General features: G+C 36.5%; 1 protein-coding gene across 1 annotated transcript in view; it reads left to right on the top strand.

Annotated features, from left to right (window-relative positions):
- Positions 1–18,157, top strand: part of SEC63 (SEC63 protein translocation regulator) — a 66,156-nt gene extending 47,999 nt beyond the window's left edge. Inside the window, exons 15-21 of the mRNA XM_086317461.1 lie at positions 1,029–1,088; positions 1,290–1,463; positions 5,384–5,542; positions 7,911–8,012; positions 12,558–12,656; positions 15,241–15,345; positions 17,099–18,157. Of these exons, the coding sequence (XP_086173587.1) occupies positions 1,029–1,088; positions 1,290–1,463; positions 5,384–5,542; positions 7,911–8,012; positions 12,558–12,656; positions 15,241–15,345; positions 17,099–17,242 (843 nt within the window). The 3' untranslated portion in view covers positions 17,243–18,157. The remainder of the gene's footprint in view (positions 1–1,028; positions 1,089–1,289; positions 1,464–5,383; positions 5,543–7,910; positions 8,013–12,557; positions 12,657–15,240; positions 15,346–17,098) is intronic.
- Positions 18,158–19,423: the final 1,266 nt, after the last annotated feature.

Raw genomic sequence — 19,423 nt, forward strand, 5'->3', positions numbered from 1 at the left:
TCACTTGTTAGCTTTAATAATTCTGGGGAGTTTATGGAACAACTCACTTATCATGTTCTATATAGAGTCGCATTGAATTCTTACTGGATTTCAAATTCTAAATTTAAGTGTCTGTACTGATTCAGAATGGATTATTGGGTAGGTGGGTATGTCTCAGATATGTAGATTTTCTTGGTGTTCCACTTAGTTATATCTAAGTTATATCAGTTATAATAGCAATATTGCATACAATCATAAATAAACTAATATTGGTCTCATAAAGTTTTGATGTTAGAGTAATATAATGTATTCAGATTTTCATAACTTTAAAATAGTGATGTCTGATTACTGTTAGAATAAAAGTAAAAATTTAAATTATGAAATGACTGACTTTATAGTAATTTTACATATTTTAAGGCATTGCATTTATAAATTTAAATAGAATGTACTTTTCAAAATACATTCAAGACAGATGTGAGATACTTCAGAAGGTAACTTCTAAGGTGTCCTTTAGTGATGGCCAAATTTGCACACATACATCATTTAGTAATTGCTAAAAGCCCTCTGTCTAGCCATGTGTTTGTCCCCACCTCCTGTGTTTGTCAGCAGTTAATAAACTTACTGATAAGGCTTCCCTGATGGCTCAGTGGTAAAGAACCCACCTGCCAGTGTAGGAGATGGGTTCGATGCCAGATCCAGGAAGATCCTACATTCTGTGAAGCACCTAGTTCTGTGTTCCACAACTATTGAGCCTATGTTCTAGAGCCTGGTAGCCACGACTGCTGAGCCCACGTGGCGCAACTGCTGAAGCCTGTACGCCCTAAAGCCTGTGCTCTGCAACGAGAAGCCACTGCAGTAAGAAGCCTGCACACTGCAGCTGGAGAGTAACCTCTATTCTCCGCAACCAGAGGAAAGCCTGCACAGCAACGAAACCCAGCACAGCCAAAAATAAATAAACTTACTGATAATATATTTTGAAAGATTGTTTTATATGAAAGTTAAATATAAGTGGAACAAAGGTTTTATTTTTCTTGCTCCCTCTATTCTAGGAAGTATTTGAAAAGGAGCAGTCCATCTGTGCTGCAGAGGAACAGCCAGCAGACGATGGGGTAAAAACTTGAGTTTACCTATCTTTTCTGGTAAAAGAACTCTTTTGTTTAGTCCTCTGATTGGTTTATCTTGCTGTGGAGAATAATTCACTTTACTAAAACATTTTATTAGTTAAGCCATTTCCATCTAAAATTTACTATGACTGCCAAATGAAACTATTGCTACAATGTCTGAGTGTGTATGTGTGTTGTGATTTATAGCAGGGTGATACTAACAAGAACAAGACAAAAGGAGGATGGCAACAGAAGAGTAAAGGACCCAAGAAAACTGCTAAATCAAAAAAAAAGAAACCTTTAAAAAAAAAGCCTACACCTGTGCCCTTATCTCAACCAAAGCAACAGAAACAAAAACAGGCTAACGGAGTCGTTGGGAGTGTAAGTTTACTATCTTACGTAAAGACTATCATTATTATCATCTTTGTTGAGATCTGAAGTACACTAAAATGTTTAAATCTTATATGTACAGCTCCTGAAGTTTTATAAATGTATGTACCCATGATACCCAGATTAAGATATAAAACCCACCAGCACCCTAGAAGGCTCCCTGGTACCCTTCTCAGTCAGTGACCCCTCCGTCCACCCCCACTCCCTTCCCCACTATGCTGTTATTACCATAAATTAGTTTTGCCTATTCTTAAAATGCGTGTAAATAGAGTCATTTGGCAGCTTTCATTCAACATTGTCTTTGACATTCTTCTGTATTATGTGTAGCAGCAAGTGTGTGTGTGTGTGTGTGTGTATGTGAGAGAGAGAGAGAGAGACTGAGAGATTCCATTATATGAATATACTACAATTTGTCCTGTGATTGGTAGACATACAGGTTTTTCTAGTTTTTGCCTATTACGAATAAAGGTGTTATGATTTGATACATGTCATTTTGTGGATATCCATTTTTCCTTGATATGTGCCTCTTAGTAAAATTGCTGGGTCATAAAATAGGTGTATGTCTAACTTGCTGAAAGAGCCCATTTTCTAAAGTTGTACCTTATTATGTTCCTACCAGCAAAATATGAGTCCAATTGTTCTACATTCTCACCAGTACTTGGTTTTACCAGTCTTTTTTATTTTAGCCACTGTAATGGATCTGTAGTTGGTATTTCTGTGTGTGGTCGTTTTTGTATTTACCTTATGACTAATAGTATTGAACAGCTTTTCACATGCCTACTGGCCATTTGGATATCCTCATTTGTTTTTGGATTATTTGTCTTCAGACAGCTCTTAGGATTCTTTTATGTATTGTGGATAAGTGTTTCTTTTAACTCTTAATGGAGTTTTAGATGATTCTTTAATAAGTGTTTCATCAGTGTTTATGGTTAAGGGCTTTTGTGTCCTGTTTAAGATATCTGCCTATCCCAAGGACACAAGGAGAGGTAGATACTTTGTTTACTTCTATAAGTATTACTACAGTAATTTACTTGTTATATTTAGCTCTATGATGCATCTTTAATTTTTGTGAATAGTGTCAGATTGGGATTATGGGCCATTTATTTTAGCACCATTTATTGGAAAGCTCTCTGAATTGCAGTCATAATTTGTTGTAAAATGAGTTACTTTAACTGTATATGTGGAAATCTCTTTATGGGCTCTCCTTCCATTGATTATTTGTCTCTTTTTGTGCCAGTGCCACACTGTCTTAAATATTGTGGCTTGAAGTCTTAAAATGGAATAATGTAAGTCCTCAAACTCTTATTTTACTTCTTCAAAATTGTCTTGACTACTTTAGGTCACTTGCATTTTCAGCTAAAAATTTTAGAATAATTTTGACAATTTCTACCCCCAAAAAAGCTGCTGGCACTTAGACTGGTATTGTGTTTAATCTTTGGTGCAATATGGGGAGAATTCACAGATTAACAGTATTGGCTGTTTTTATTCATAATTATGCTTTATCTTTATTATCTCCCTTTTTCTCAGCAGTGTTTTGTGATTTCTCTTGGCAGAGAATGACACACCTTTCATTAGATTTACTCCTGTGTATTTGATGCTTTCTAGTTCTGTTGCAAACAGCATTAAAAAAAAGTTTATTCTTCAGTGTTTATTGCTGGTGTATAGAAATACAGTTGCCTTCTAAATATTTACCCTGTATCAAGGGTTCTTGATGAATTGACAATAATTGTAACAATTTTCAGATATGAAAAAAAGATTTTTTGGCTGCGATCCAAAAGTCTACAAATAATAAATGCTGGAGAGGGTGTGGAGAAAAGGGAACCCTCTTACACTGTTGGTGGGAATGCAAACTAGTACAGCCACTATGGAGAACAGTGTGGAGATTCCTTAAAAAACTGGAAATAGAACTGCCTTATGATCCAGCAATCCCACTGCTGGGCATACACACTGAGGAAACCAGAAGGGAAAGAGACACGTGTACCCCAATGTTCATTGCAGCACTGTTTATAATAGCCAGGACATGGAAGCAACCTAGATGTCCATCAGCAGATGAATGGATAAGAAAGCTGTGGTACATATACACAATGGAGTATTACTCAGCCATTAAAAAGAAAACATTTGAATCAGTTCTAATGAGGTGGATGAAACTGGAGCCTATTATACAGAGTGAAGTAAGCCAGAAGGAAAAACACCAATACAGTATACTAACGCATATATATGGAATTTAGAAAGATGGTAACAATAACCCTGTGTACGAGACAGCAAAAGAGACACTGATGTATAGAACAGTCTTATGGACTCTATGGGAGAGGGAGAGGGTGGGAAGATTTGGGAGAATGGCATTGAAACATGTAAAATATCATGTATGAAACGAGATGCCAGTCCAGGTTCGATGCACGATACTGAATGCTTGGGGCTAGTGCACTGGGACGACCCAGAGGGATGGTATGGGGAAGGAGGAGGGAGGAGGGTTCAGGATGGGGAGCACATGTATACCTGTGGCAGATTCATTTTGATATTTGGCAAAACTAATACAATTATGTAAAGTTTAAAAATAAAATAAAATTTAAAAAATAAATAAATAAAATCAAGAGCCAGAAAAAAAAAAAAAAAGATTTTTTACATACACAATCATGCCATCTGGGTATGGAAACAGCTTTACTTTAATATTTACGCTATTTCATCCTTTTTGCCTTACTGGTACCAGCCAGAACTTGCAGTAGTTGATTTGAAGTGAAGATGGCAGTCACCTTGTCTTATTGGTCTCATGGAAAAAGCATACATTATTTCACCACTGAGTATGATGTCTAAACTGTTTATCTGGGTTTGATGATACTTTGTTTAGGATCCCTGTATCTATTTTTAGGAGAGGATATCAGTTTGTCATTCTTGTATTATTCTTGCCCGGTTTTGGATTACATTTATGCTGGCCTCATTAGTTAGAGATTACTCTCTTTTTCCTGGAAGGATGTGTAAGATTGGATTTGTTTCTTATTTGGAAGAAGTACATACAGAAGCCATCTGGGCTTGGAGTTTGAAAAAGAATTTAGTTAAAGAGTCTATTTCTTTAACATAGTCTACTTTTTTTCTCATATCAGTTTTAGTAAATTGTGTTTTTCAAGGACTTTGTCTATTTCCTCAAACTTGTCAAATTTATTGACAAAGTTATTCATAATATCCTTATTTTTGATGTCTCATAATATCCTTATTTTTGATGTCTTTTGGATCTGTAGTTATATATCTTTTATTCCTAATGTTGGTAATTTTATTGTCTCTTTTCCTTTATCAGTCTTGCCTAATTTATGAATTTTATTAATCTTTTTAAAGAACCAACATTTAATCTTGTTTGGGTTTCCCTTTTTCATATCTGCTTTCTCTTTAATTGATTTCTGATCTGTATTATTTGCTTCTGATTTCTTTGCATTTAACTTGCTGTTGTTTTTCTTGCTTCTTGAAATGGACTATTTTGTCTGGGACATTGACTTTCCTTTCTGCATTATGCTATTAGTTATTGAAGATAATATTAAATTCCCAAAGCAGTTCTTTCCTATAAACTTCTCATTATATTGTATAAAATGTTATATAATTGATGTTTTTGAAAAATGAATCAGCTTACCATTGTCATAGTATATTTTGCAAATAGAAATAAAAATTTTTTTTTGTTTCATGAGCTATGAAGAATGAATAAAATAACTGACAAATAAGCAAATAGGTCAAACATTAAAGCTCCTCAGCCCGACTCCCATATATTTATATATAAGAATGTTCATAAAAATTTTTTTAAATTCTATATCAATAGTGAAATTGTAGTCTTGAGCCAGTTTAATTATAATGACCATAGATTAGTTTCAGGGACTCAGGATGTATTCACTGAAACATTCAAAACTTTTGTGGTTGCTTTTTCCTTTTAGGAAGCTGCAGTAAAGGAAGATGAAGAAGAAGTTTCTGACAAAGGCAGTGACTCTGAGGAAGAAGAAACCAACAGAGACTCTCAGAGTGAAAAAGATGATGGTAGTGACAGAGACTCTGATAGAGAGCAAGATGAAAAACAAAACAAGGATGATGAAGCAGTAAGACATAGGTTTAAATAACTGGAATTATACCTCTGATGATAGTTTTGGTTTTTGTTGTTGTTTTTGTTTTGCTTGCTTACTTTCTTTGCTTGTTTTAAACAGTACTGCTGCTAAGTCGCCTCGGTCATGTCCGACTCTGTGCGACCCCATGGACTGTAGCCTACCAGGCTCCTCTGTCCATGGGATTTCCCAGGCAAGAAGAGTACTGGAGTGGGATGCCATTGCCTTCTCCGTTTAAACAATATTAGTATATTTTATACTGTTGCATTACTTTCAGACAATGTTTTTGAGAGATGGTGGTTGTAATTATGAAGAAAAATTATTTCTGACAAGGACTGGAAATCCTAATTTTCTTAAATCTTATATTGTTAGAGAAAGACCTGGGTCTGAGGTGAACTTAGCTTGTTCTCCTAGGGCAATTTTTTGTGTTGGAGATAACTCTGGAAATATGAGGAAGGAAAGGTGGGTTATGAAATAGGTAGCAGTTACTTGGAAGAGGTTCTCAAAAATTCCAGGCAGTGTTTAGGGTAAAGAAACATTGCTGTGGGCTCTAACGTCAAGAGGTTGGTTAAGGGAAAAGCTAATATTTACAGAATGCCACCTTGTTTCAAGAGGTATATAAGACGTTGAGAAAAAGGGGAAGTCACTGAGGGATTAAGATGGTAAGGGTATAGGGAATAGAAAAAATCTCATGGCATGGCATGAAGTTGCACATGACTTATGAGAAGGCTTCAGCAAAGAATATTTGGTGAACAAATAATGGCCCATAGATGCTCACTGCAGATGAACTGTAACTTGATCAGCCAACTTTTTTTTTTTTTTTTTAATGTTTGTGTTGTTCTTGACTGGGCCATGGTCTAAAAATAACTCCTGTGGTTTAGGAATTATAAAGAGATTCCCTGAATAGCCTCTGAAGCAAAAGCAGAGGCCGGAAAAAAAAGGGGCGGGGGAGGGCAAAAGATAAAAGTATAAGGAGATAAAGTACTTGCCTTTGGGATGGGAGAAAAATAAGGATGTCTGTTTTTAGCAGTTGCTGGCCCTTGAGTGTTTTCTGTACTTTGAGAATTAAGTTGGTTGCCATGAAATTAAAACCTATCAAAGAAATTATTACCTCTCCCTTTCTTTGAGAAGGAGTTGACATATTTCTTTCTGATTATGGCTCAGTTGGTAGGAATCCTTCTGCAGTGCAGGAGACACAGTAGATCTCTGGGTTAGGAAGATCCCCTGCAGAAGGGCACGGCAACCCATTCCAGTATGCCTGCTTGGAGAATCCCATGGACAGAGGAGCCTGGCAGGCTGCAGTCCATGGGTCACAGGAAAGTTGAACACAACTGAACAACTAAACACAACATTCTTGCTTTGACAGAAAGTTGACATATTTCTTTGTGATTATATTAGGGTTAGTAGAGGTGACTTCGGAGAAGGCAATGGCACCCCACTCCAGTACTCTTGCCTGGAAAATCCCATGGGTGGAGGAGCCTGGTAGGCTGCAGTCCATGGGGTCGCTGAGGGTCGGACACGACTGAGCGACTTCACTTTCACTTTTCACTTCCATGCATTGGAGAAGGAAATGGCAACCCACTCCAGTGTTCTTGCCTGGAGAATCCCAGGAACGGGGAAGCCTGGTGGGCTGCCGTCTATGGGGTCGCACAGAGTCGGACACTACTGAAGTGACTTAGCAGCAGCAGCAGAGGTGACTTTGGGGTTTTGATACACTGATTTCTTCAGATGACCAAAAATACATTCATTCAGTTGACAATTATACAAATAGCAAATACTAATAGGAATACAAAGCCAAATGTGAAACAGTTTCTGCTCTTGAATGATAGTAGCCTGAAGGGGAAGGCAGACTAGTGAATAAACATTATAGTACAAAAGAGACTATGCACATTGTGCAAGGGGCAGTGATGGCACAAAGACCGGTGTGATCAACTCAGCTCTGAGAGGATGGTCTGTGGGACCCAGGAGCTCGTACTTTAGGCTCCAGGTGCTCCTGAAAAAATAATGAGTAGGAATCTGCCAGGTAGAGAAAAAAGAAAGCAAAAATCCAAACAGGGTTTAAGAGTGAAGTAAGTCTAGCAGTTTGAAATGACTAGAATAAAAAGTGAAGAGAGGAAAGCAGTGACAGGAGACTGGAGAGACAGGCTCAGGTCAGGTCATGATTGGCAGTGTAGTTCATGCTAGGCAGGTTAGATTTGATTTATGAAAAGAAGCATTGGAAGTTTTGAGCAGGGAAGTGATTTGTGGGACTGAACTCTAGTATTTAGCATTGTCAGGAATGCCATCTGGAAGAAGATGGACACCCTTCAAAATGATAAAAAAAAACATGCTTGATTTCCATTATTTCTAATTTTCACTTTACTAGGAGTGGCAAGAATTACAACAAAGTATTCAGCGAAAGGAGAGAGCACTACTGGAAACCAAATCAAAGATAACACATCCTGTCTATAGTCTTTACTTTCCTGAGGTGAGTTATTCATCCACAGCCTAGTGTTTTCCTTCCTCTAGTCAGATATTTCTTAGTTGCTCTTGATCCTTTCTGTAGCGTGAATTGACTCTTATCCTCTCTGTAGCGTGTACTGACTCAGATGCGCTGAATGTGTTTTCTCGATATGTCACATTTTTGAAGCATATATTTCAGTATGCATTACTTTGAGTAAATGAGTTGTTTAAAAGGAGAATTGTCAACTTTTTGAGTACCTTGTTGTTGTCCTGGGCTTCTCTCTCTCCTGTGCCTGGATTTCTGAGGGTTGTACTTACTGATGATTTCTCATTTGCAGTTCAGGCAGTCTTAATCAGACAAATGCATATTTTGCCTCTGACTTTGTGTGGCTTTTGTGAGTCTCACACTTGTCTCTTACTTCTACCATGTTTTGAATAGGATGAAAATGTTCTTAAATTCTGCTCATGGATTTTTTTCTGGGGGTCCTATACTGGCCATCTGGAGACACTAGACTTGTTCTGATAATTGCCCTGATCCATGGGAAAAAGGCAAGCCCAGGCCTGAGGGACCCACTAAGTTGAGTAAGAGCTGATCCCCAAGCTCCAGGCTGATCATTTCGATGTTCTTTGTTCCCTTGTGCTTGTTTACTTTGTGGTTGTGGCCTGTTGAGCTTTCGATCTCTTTGATAGGCTGTTTGTCTTTCAGATGAATTTGAGATCAATTTGAGATCTTGACATACTGCTTTTGCAGACAGTTCTCTGTGGCTAGAGGTCAAGGACTATTGCCTTTTAGTTCAGGGAAGCAGTTCCACAGACTGCTTCACAGCTTTGCCACAGAACCTTCTGCTCACCACTTGTGTTTGGCGGGTGATTTCATGTATAAATATGCTTTCTGCTCTAGAATGTCAATCTATAGTTGCTGGGGGCTGCTGAAGGCAAGTTCCTATTACTAGTAATTTGGCTCTCCTAATAAATGAGTGGCTATGCACAGACTTTTGTTTTTTGACTTGGAGAGCAGTCAGCCCAGGATTCCATCTTACTGTGCACGCTGATCTTCTGGCATGTCCTGAGCTATAGCCCATCTGTTAGGGGCTTTTCGCCCATTGCAGTATAGTCTGCCAACACCAAGGCTCCTGAAATCAAGCGAATAAATTTCATTCATTGATTGGTTTTAAAAGTACCATGGGATGCTGTAAGCTGCATAATTTGTACCCTTATAATAGACAGCTTCATTTTAGACCATGCTTAGTTAATAGGCAAAGCATTCATTTACTCCCTTAGAACATTTTAGCAGTGAAAGTGCCTTCTTGTAATTTTATCTGCATGGTAAAACATCTCAAAGTGCTGTTTATCAGATAGACTTTATTTGGGATTTTCCTAACTTCCTACCTGTTTACCTTCTCATTTACCTACCTATCCACCACACTAACCACTTATAGTACTCAAAGTTTTATGTTCATAATTGACTTAAATGTTATTAAAACTCATATATTTAACAAAAATGGTTGGGAATCCCACGCAACAAAAAACCAGTTTTGTTTAAAGTGCAAATAACTCATGGTAGAGACTCTTTTCTGCTTTAACCATGTGCATCAAGAGAATCTGGGTGCAATGCCATAGGTTGACAATCACTAGCTTCTTAATGTTTATTTTTCTTAAATGAATCTGATTTTAATCAAATAGATTTGGGGCAGTGGGAGGCATTCTCTAAATAGAGATAAAGAATAAATGCACATTCTTGAACATGTATGTTCTAGTAATGATTCTGAAAATGAAATGTCAGACTGCTTAAAGATAGAAATGTTTACCTCATTTCATTAATAATCATTACTTTTAAAATTGTTATTGAAATATAGTTGACATACATTGTGTTAGTTTTAGGTATACCATCTAGTAGTTTGATATTTGCACACATTATGAGATGATCACCACAGTAAGTCTGGTGACTGTTCCCATACAGAGTTACTATAATATTATTGATCATCTTCCTTATGCTGTACATTACATCCCATGACTTATTTATTAATATAGCTGGAGGTTTGTACTTCCAAGTCTCCTTCATTATTTCTCCTGCCACTTCCACCCCTCTCGCATATTTGTTCTGTATCTATGAGCCTGTTTTCATCTTATTTTGTTTCATTTTTTAGATTCTACAAATAAGCAAGATCGTGGTATTTTGTCTTTCTCCGACTTCACTTAGCATGATATCCTCTAGGTCCATCCATGTTGTTTCTGATGTCAAGATTTTGATTTCTTATGGCTTGAGTAATATTCCATTGTTTATATGTACCTTCTTTGTCTGTTCATCCATCAGTGGACACTTCAGTTGCTTGCATATTTTGAATATTGTAAATAATGATGGAATGAATTGATGTGCACATATCTTTTCAAATTAGTGTCTGCTTTTTTTCCTTGGGATAAATTGCTAGAAGTAAAATTGCTGAATCATATGGTAGTTGTAGTTGTAATTTTTTGAGGATCTTCCATACTGTTTTCCAGAGTGGTTATATTGATGTAACTGTAATTTTATTGGACTCTGTGTCCTAGGCATTTTAACAGGGTTTTTTTTTTTTTTTTGTATTATCTCACTTTATCTTCACAACACAACTTGAGGTAAGCATTCATCACTTAACAGAGAAAAAGGGTGAGGTTTCAAGGAGTGAAATAATTGGGTCTGGATGACTTTGAAATAGACATTGGCAGACTACTTGCCTGCAGACAAATCTGCCTCCCAGCTTGTTTTATAAATGAAGTATTATTGTAAATGAAGTTTTATTGGAACAGAGCCACACTCATTCTTTCTGTAATACAATGGCAGAGTTGAGTAGTTACAGCAGAGTTGAGTAGTTATAGCAGACTCTTTGGCCCTCTAAGTCTGTGGGTTCTGCATCTGCAAATGTGGCGGGCCAACTATACCATGACATTTTATGTAACAGACTTGCGCATTCATGAATTTTGGTATTCTGGAGGTGGAGTGATCCTGGAATCGATCTCCTGTGAGTACAACAGTACTCCACTTTGAGTCTGTTGTGTTTCTGCCCATTTTGTGTGTGCAAAACACACGTAGAAAGACATGTGTATACAAACTATACCTTTTGTTGTAGTCCTAACCCTTGGATTAAGCAGAAGTTGAGTTAGTCATCCACTTATGATTTGTTATCCTGTTTATTAATGTTACATTGCCTTGTAGTTTAAGGCATTTAAACAAAAGCTTTTAGTTGAGCTTAGTGTACCATTATTGGGAAGATAATAAACTGTATTTTAATGTCTTAAGATTGAAATAAAATAGAAAGCACAAGTGATTTTGGCTTAGGGACATTTTTCCTATGAAACTATTTTCAATAAAAAGTTATTTTTTAAAACTTTTCTTGGATAATTGAGACTCTAGTGTTGCTTTGGTTAATTGGATACAATTTATTTTACTTTTAGGTCTAAAACTTTTTTAAAGTCATTTTAGAAAGGTATCTTCCCTATCCCATTCTTAAACAGTGGATGCAAAGTGGATGAATGAATAAAAAGTTACTGATCTGTGCTGTGATGCAGTGGTGGTTGCTGACCACACTGAAGTTTGGTGCTCCCAGACTGGTCTTCTATTTTTTTTTTTTCCCTAGATTTTTGTCTCCTGTCAGTGTTTCCTGCTGTCATTGTGCACTCTGGTGACAATTTCTTTACTCAGCCTTTTTTATGCTCCTAATCTTTTATGTAGTACAACTGAAAATGCTGAGCTTATTGAAATGGTATACCGTAAATGGTACAAATAGATTCTTAGAATCTGAGATGCTGTCTTATAAGTAACATGTTTTAATGTATTGATTTCTGATATTGTTACCATTTAAGTCCCTTCCACTCCTGCTTTCTGCCTTTTGCTTATTACTAGGTAAGATTACTAAAATTATTTGCTAGATGAATTCGTGATAGCTTATACTGTTTTATTTTTTAGCATATCTTTTATCATTTAAGGTTAATCAGGAGTTTTTAAAATACAGAGGTTCATCAGTAGGGTTTAAGGGGCCATTTGAAACCCCAAAATTACATACAAAATTCTTTTGTTGGAGAGTGGCTCTAAGAACAATTTATTCATTCAGTAAATGTTTATTGACATCTATTTTGTACCAACCATGGTGTCTGTGCTGGGGATACAGCAGTGGCTAAAGGGCAATACAGTTGACCCTCTGCATCTGTGGGTTTTGCATCCATAGATTTGATCACCTGTGGATTGAAAATGTTGGGGGTGGATTCCAGACAGTCTAAAAAGGCAAACTTGAATTTGCTGGGTATTGGCATAGCAATTACATTGTATTAGATATTATAAGTAATCTAATCTAGAGGCTAGATAAGGTGTACAGGAGTATGTGCATAGGTTATATGCAAGTACTGCACCAATTTTTGTAAGAGATTCCAGCATTCATGGATTTTGGTATCCGCATTGTGGGGGTGAAAGGGGAGCTTGTCTGGAATCAGTCCCCCTCAGGTACCAAGGAGTAACCATACCCCTAAAATGAGATAAGGCAAAACTGTATTTCTGTAATTCTTTCTGGCTATTTATACTCTTCTCTTTTTTTCTTTGCAGGAAAAGCAAGAATGGTGGTGGCTTTATATCGCAGATAGGAAGGAACAGACATTAATATCTATGCCATATCATGTGTGTACACTAAAAGATACGGAAGAGGTAAGTATCCAACAACATTATTTAGATATAGAAAACAGTATAGAAATCCATTTATCATATATGGCTTATTGCATTTTATTGAAAACACATTTTATAACTGTTCTCTGACAGCTTTTGGAGGGAGCTCATTGGAAATTTATAGAGTATTAAATTGAGGTAGACAACTTGGTGGTCTTTTAAAACCTTGTTCTCAGCTATTAGTTTTCACTAATACTTGCCTTACCATATCTCCAGAATTTAGTTATGTTTTACAAACGCTTGTGAGTTTTATCCTCGTTGGATTGGTGCTCAGAAATTATGGTTTGTATCCTCATTGAATTAGTGCTTTTGTGTTAAAAACAAATGTAAGTACTAGTGGTTCATTTTTTAAAGTGGAATTTTTTATTTTATTGGATTGTCCACTGTCAGTGACATCATTTAAATAACATTGTGATGAACATATTTTGACCTTGGATTTCCTTGTTTTTCTTCTTGATTTTTTTACGTTACTATTTGAGAAAGAAGGTTCTGTCTACCTGGACTTGGTGCACAAGAGCAAAGCTTTTGAATTTCAAGAGAGTTCTATAATGATGATTTTTTAAATCCCAAAAGTTTTTTCCTACCTTTGTAACCAAGTAGTAAATGTTTAAAGTAGTTTATTGTTGTTTGACACTTAGCGATAGTGCCAACTTATGGGTATCTCTTTCTCAGAGTAATTTTAACATTTTTTAAAATTTAAATTTTACCCATTTTTGAATGGATAATTCATTTGCCTAGTTAGTGTTTCAGAAGATATACCGAAGTGCACACACTGAAATGTATCTTGTATTCCTGTCTCTCAGTCACCCATTCCACTTCCTGGAAACCATCGATATTACCAAATTTTTATGTATTTTTCATGTGATATTGTAGTAAAGTACAAGCGTATACATAGGTATATTCTTCCCAGTTTTGCACAAAAAGTAGCATACATCATGTTCTGCACCTTACCTTTTTCTCAGTGATAAAACTTGGAATTTGTACCATATTAATACAGAAAAAAGCTTCATTGTTTGTTTTTACAGCTGCCTGATATTCTTTTGTGTGGAAGTTTATTTATTCAGTGCTCAGCTCTTTAGTGGACTTACAAGGTGTTTCTTGTCTTTTGCTGCAATGAATAACCTCATATCATTCAAACACATCTATAGGATAAATTCGTAGAGGTAGAATTAATGAATTAGAGGCTCTGTACATTGTAATTTTGATAGATATTGTTAAATGTTTATTTCTCCATAGGGAGAAAGAATGGTCAAGTGTAGTATGTTCATTGCCTCTCAGTTTGTGAGATATAGAAAAATGTTGCAGGCATATTATCGTGCCCCCATAGACCATTCATCCATGGTTTTGACCTCTTTCTTTTTCTCTGTGACACCAGCTGAGTGTCCTGTGGTTTAACTCAGTGCTGACACTATTTCCCCAGACAGCTCAGATTAAGGTTCAGTCCCAGAGGACTGCTGTTGCCCCGCTGTCCATCTTTAGATGCCAGTTGCAAGTCCCAGGTTGTCATCTGTAATTCTGATCAACTGGCTGTAAATCATGGTTTCCACGATCCCTTCCTTGGGTTCAGTAATTTGCCAGAATGACTCAAAAACTCAGGGTAACATATTTACCAGTTTATTATGAAAATAGTATGATGAAGTAGATGAATATCCAGATGAAAGAGATATATAGGGCAAGGTATATGGGAAGGGATGTCGAGCTTCCATGCTCTTTCTGAGCAATCCGCTCTCCCAGCACTTCTGCATGTTCACCAGTTTGAAAGCTCCCTGAACCCCTTATTTTGGTATTTTTATGGAGGCTTTATCACATAGGCATAATTGATCATTAACTCAGTTTTCAGCCTCTCTGGAGAATAGGGGGTAGGACTAAAAGTTCCAGGCTTCTACTCATGGCTTGGGCTTTCTGGTGACTGGTCCTCATCTAGGAGACCAAGAATTGCCTCATTAGAAGAGAACTCATTCTTACCATCCAGGAAATTCCAAGGGATTTGTTAGCTCAGTGTCAGGAACCAGACCCAAAGACCAAATTTTACAACAGAAGATGCTCCTTATGTGCTCTTGTCACTTCGGAATTACAGGGATTTGAGAAGCTCTGTGCCTGTGATTGAGGGCAGAGACACATATATATATGTGTGTGATGAATGTATTTTCTGTTCTCTCAACATTTGTTCTAGAAATAAGAAAATTTGGCAAGAACTATTCCTGTTTGGTGAAGTCTGTTTTAGTTCAACATTTCATTTATTTTACTTTTATACACAGCTTCATTTCTTCAAGTTATCAAGATAGAACTTGGTTGCTTTAAATATGTTTTCTTGAATTCTGGAGATAGAAATTAACCCCATCAATTCTGCCTATTTTTATTTCCTTTTTACATAGTATATATATGACACAAATGTCATATATGTAAATACATTTGTTGTCATTAGAACTTTTGTAACATGTTTTAGGACCTCTTCTGTCATCTGAGTAAGCATTGGCTATTAAATACTCTCTGGTCTAAATAGGAGGGAGCTATTGTTTCTTCCACTCTTTAAAATACAGATTTTAAGTTCTGATTTATCTTCTAGGTAGAACTGAAGTTTCCTGCACCAGGCAAGCCTGGAAATTATCAATATACAGTGTTCCTGAGATCAGACTCCTATATGGGTTTGGATCAGATTAAACCACTAAAGGTAAGAATAATGACTATTCTGTAAATATGGTGCTCCCTAGAAATTGTCATACTGAGTGAAGTAAGTCAGACACAGAAGAACAAATATCATATGACATTGTTTATATATGCACACTTAAAAAACTACAAATGAACTTATTTACAAAACAGAAATAGAGTCACAGATGTAGAAAACAAACTTATGGTTACTGGGGTGATAAAAGTGAGGGGGCAGGGATAAATTGGGAGATTGGGATTGATCATATGTATAGTATTATATATATAAAACAGATAGCTAATAAGAACATGCTGTATAGCATAGGGAACTCTACTCAATACTCTGTAATGCCCATATGGGAAAATAATCTTAAAAAAAAAAAGTGGATTTACGTATATGTATAACTGATTCTTTTTGCTATACACCGTGTCAATCAGCTATATTCTAATAATAACGTTTCTTTGAAAATGAATTTTTTTTTAAATTTATGGTGGGTATGGATTTGCATTATTATACTTGTGTGGGAAATAAAAGTTACCACTTCCTCCTTTTTGACAAATTTTCAAATACCTGAGAAGGAAGGAAGAAGAGAGATACACAGAGAAAAAGAGTGAATCAAACCACGCAAAAAAATTTTTTATACATTTTTGAAGTAATAAAGGGAACTTAAAAAAATAAGGTTGTCTATTTGAATAAGTGTACTACATCTTAGGGAAGCAGTTCTAGTTTTGAAATGTAGAATAACAGGGAAAGAGATCCTCTCATACTTTAACATAATACACTTGATGGACTGCTCTCAATAATAAACTTGTTTTAAAGGAGTATGATGATTTAGAACCTTGAGTATAACTTACCAGTGTGATAGGTTGCAAAGAGTTGGACACGACTGAGCAACTGAACTGAACTGAACTGAAAGTATGCCATACCTTTATAGGGCCTCACCAGATGGTTTCTGTTTTCTTTAGAAAGACACATGTATTTCATTTTAGAGTATACACTTGTGTGAGTATCATTTGAAGCACATTCTCATCGATGTTACCATTTCACTTGTGAAAGTAAAAGGAGTGAAGTTGCTTAGTCATGTCCATTTCTTTTCGACCCTGTGGACTGTGTCCATGGGATTTTCCAGGCAGGAGTACTGGAGTGGGTTGCCATTTCCTTCTCCAGGGGATCTTCCCGACCCAGGGATCGAACCTGGGTCTCCCACATTGTAGGCAGACCCTTAACCATCAGGGAAGTCTCTTAAGCTTTTTATAAAAGGCATGCTATTGTGTTAGAGAGATTGTGCTGAAGAAGTGTTGCGCTGTGTACTGGGACTCAACTGAAAGGAGCCAGCAAAGGCATGGCTTTTTTTCCCCATGAGGGCGCTGTATTTCTTTCCATTGGCTATAGGATGTTAACTTCATGAGTAGTCTGGAGGCTGCAAATACCTCTTTGGAAGTCACACTTGAACTTTTTTTCCATCCACAGAAGACTTATTAAGAACAGTGTTCCTGCTCAAGAGTCAGAATTATTCATCTTTCATGCTGCAGAATAAATAGTATATAGCGCCTGTAAAATCATACTATTAAACTACACTAGAAACTTAACTATACTAACATGTTACTAGATTCATGTTTTTATTTTGTGGATGAGTGTTCTTAAATATGTTAAATTTAGAGTTAAAAGATGTAATCTTTTCAAGTGCTGCTGTCAAAGAAAACCTTTTCTGTACCAGATATTTCTTCCATTATTCCTCCTCAGATTTCTAATGTCTGCATTTAATTCTTTTTTCTAGTTGGAAGTTCATGAGGCTAAGCCTGTGCCAGAAAATCACCCACAGTGGGATACAGCAATAGAGGGGGATGAAGACCAGGAGGACAGCGAGGGCTTTGAAGACAGCTTTGAGGAAGAGGAAGAAGAGGAGGAAGATGATGACTAAGCAGGGACCACAATATTTGCACATATTTGCAAATTTTTGCTGTTTTGGAAGTGTATAATAAACCAAAAGCAGTGCAGAACTGATGTTGAGGGAAGTGTTCCTAGAAATGGGTGTGTTACCGAGGCAGTGGTGGTGCCTTGGTACAGTCTGAAAGATGCTTAAGGTTTGTGAAAGCTTTCAGGTATGGGATGGTGCATTTATTTCATCTGCAAATGATAATAAACCCTTTGTTATAACTGTCCAGAAGTGTGGGCTATGTATTATCTGATCATCTGTGGTCCCAGTAAAAGTAAAGGTACATGAAAAACAATCTATAAATGAGTGACCTTTCTTTGTTTAGCTTTAGTTTTAACATTAAAGTATGTGTGATAAACACCACAAATGTTTTAAGTAACATCTGCTCAAGTTTTAATGTCTTAATAAGCTCTATTATTCATTTACTGACATGTTGCAGTGATATAAGACTATTTATAACAGCTCCATTCATAGCTTTAAACATTTTATTTTTGCCTGTCTTGGTCATAAGTTGGCATTCTGCCACATTCCACATAATCTAGAGGGCTACATTTTGGGATTTTCCTTTTCTTAATTGCCCAGAGTTACCAGAAAGATTATAAAAATGGCTTTTAATGGCTTAAAACATTTTTAAGCCTCTATTTTAGCAGATCAATGCAAGATCTAATTCTTTTTATAAGCTATAGATCTAAAAATGATTGTGGGACCATACGTTCTCTGATGTTGGTGATTGTGTTACTAAACCTTTTTAAAAAGGTCACTATAAAAGCTGAAAGACATTGTTAGCTTTTAATCTACCTGACTCTGTCAGAAGCCTTTTAAGGTAAAATATAACATGCAAAGGAGGCGTTTTTTTGTATTCATTTTGGACTCCTGTCAATAAAATAGAAGTTTGACTCATTTTATGTTTGTAATGGTGTGTGTCTTTTTACTCCCAGAAAGGGATATAATAGGAGAACTCATTCTTTTATTTTTCAACTAAAAATTTAGTGATACTGTCCATGACTGCTAAAGTGACTGCTGTTTCTATATACTATAGAAAAACCTGTGATTGAGGGGAACTTCCCAATCTTATACTCTCACACAGTACAGCCTGCAAGGATCATGCTTACAAGGAGTAGAAATGTGTACATGATGAATTATTGAGGTAAAATGAATATTTTTGTTACTAAATATGGAGGAAACATAAGTTTATATTATAGTACTTATGGTAATAATCCTCCCCTATCAAAATCTCCATAGATCCAAGTGCTGTCAGAATACTAATTTGTGGCCTTGTTTATTTAAAAGGTTGCCACTTCCCATGCAGAACTACCACTGGTATTTTGTTACTGCAGTAGTTGGAAATAAAATTTGGAACTGACCAAAGCATGAATTATTATTTTTTTTCTTGGTTCTAAATTTGGGATGTAGTATTTCCTATAATATGGTCAAAGCAGATTTTTTTCTCTGGAGCCTCCATTGTCTGTTTTAAAGGTGTTAGTGAGACCCTTCCTTGGCAAGCAGGAGTACCACTGATTTGTTTGTGAGGATTTGTTTCATTTTGTAAGTAGAGGGTAGGTTTAATTTTCAGGTGAGGTTTTGCTGGGAAGCTGCTGGTCACCTAAGTGAGGTGGAAGGGAGCAAGCCAGCCAGTAGCATCCAGGAAAAGGAGAGGTTAGAGAAAACTCAGGCGGTGTGAAAATGAGCAAATGAAACGGTGTCGCTACACAGTCCTGGCTTTCTTGAAAGACACTTTTGCAGAAAAGTACTTACTCTAGTGGCTGTTTTGTCTTAAAGAGGTTTTATAAGTTATTCAAACAACTCGCTTTCTCATTAAGACAAGAGGATGATTTCACAACCTAGTAACTCACCACAATGCTTAAAAAAAGCCAGCATCACCTTATTGGGAAATCCTACAGGTCTGTGTTGCTTTGCCATTTGTGTGATATATCTGTACTTCACAACCAGTAACACATTTTCCTGTAATGAGTACTTTCAGTAAGCTCTTTCCATATTGCCGTAGTGAAATGACTGAGCTTTCATTTTATCATTCTCTTCTCTCCAGCGAGTCTCTGAACTCTGCATCCCTTCTTTCCTTCTCTTGAGATAGAGTAACTAATTTACCCTTGTGTGCATTTAATCAAATGGGACTTTCATTAAGTGTAGTTTCAATTTGGTCCCATC

Source organism: Bos grunniens, chromosome 9 (genome assembly GCF_055505025.1).
Source record: "Bos grunniens cultivar Pamir isolate PY7600 chromosome 9, Bosgru_T2T1.0, whole genome shotgun sequence".
Taxonomy (NCBI): domain Eukaryota; kingdom Metazoa; phylum Chordata; class Mammalia; order Artiodactyla; family Bovidae; genus Bos; species Bos grunniens.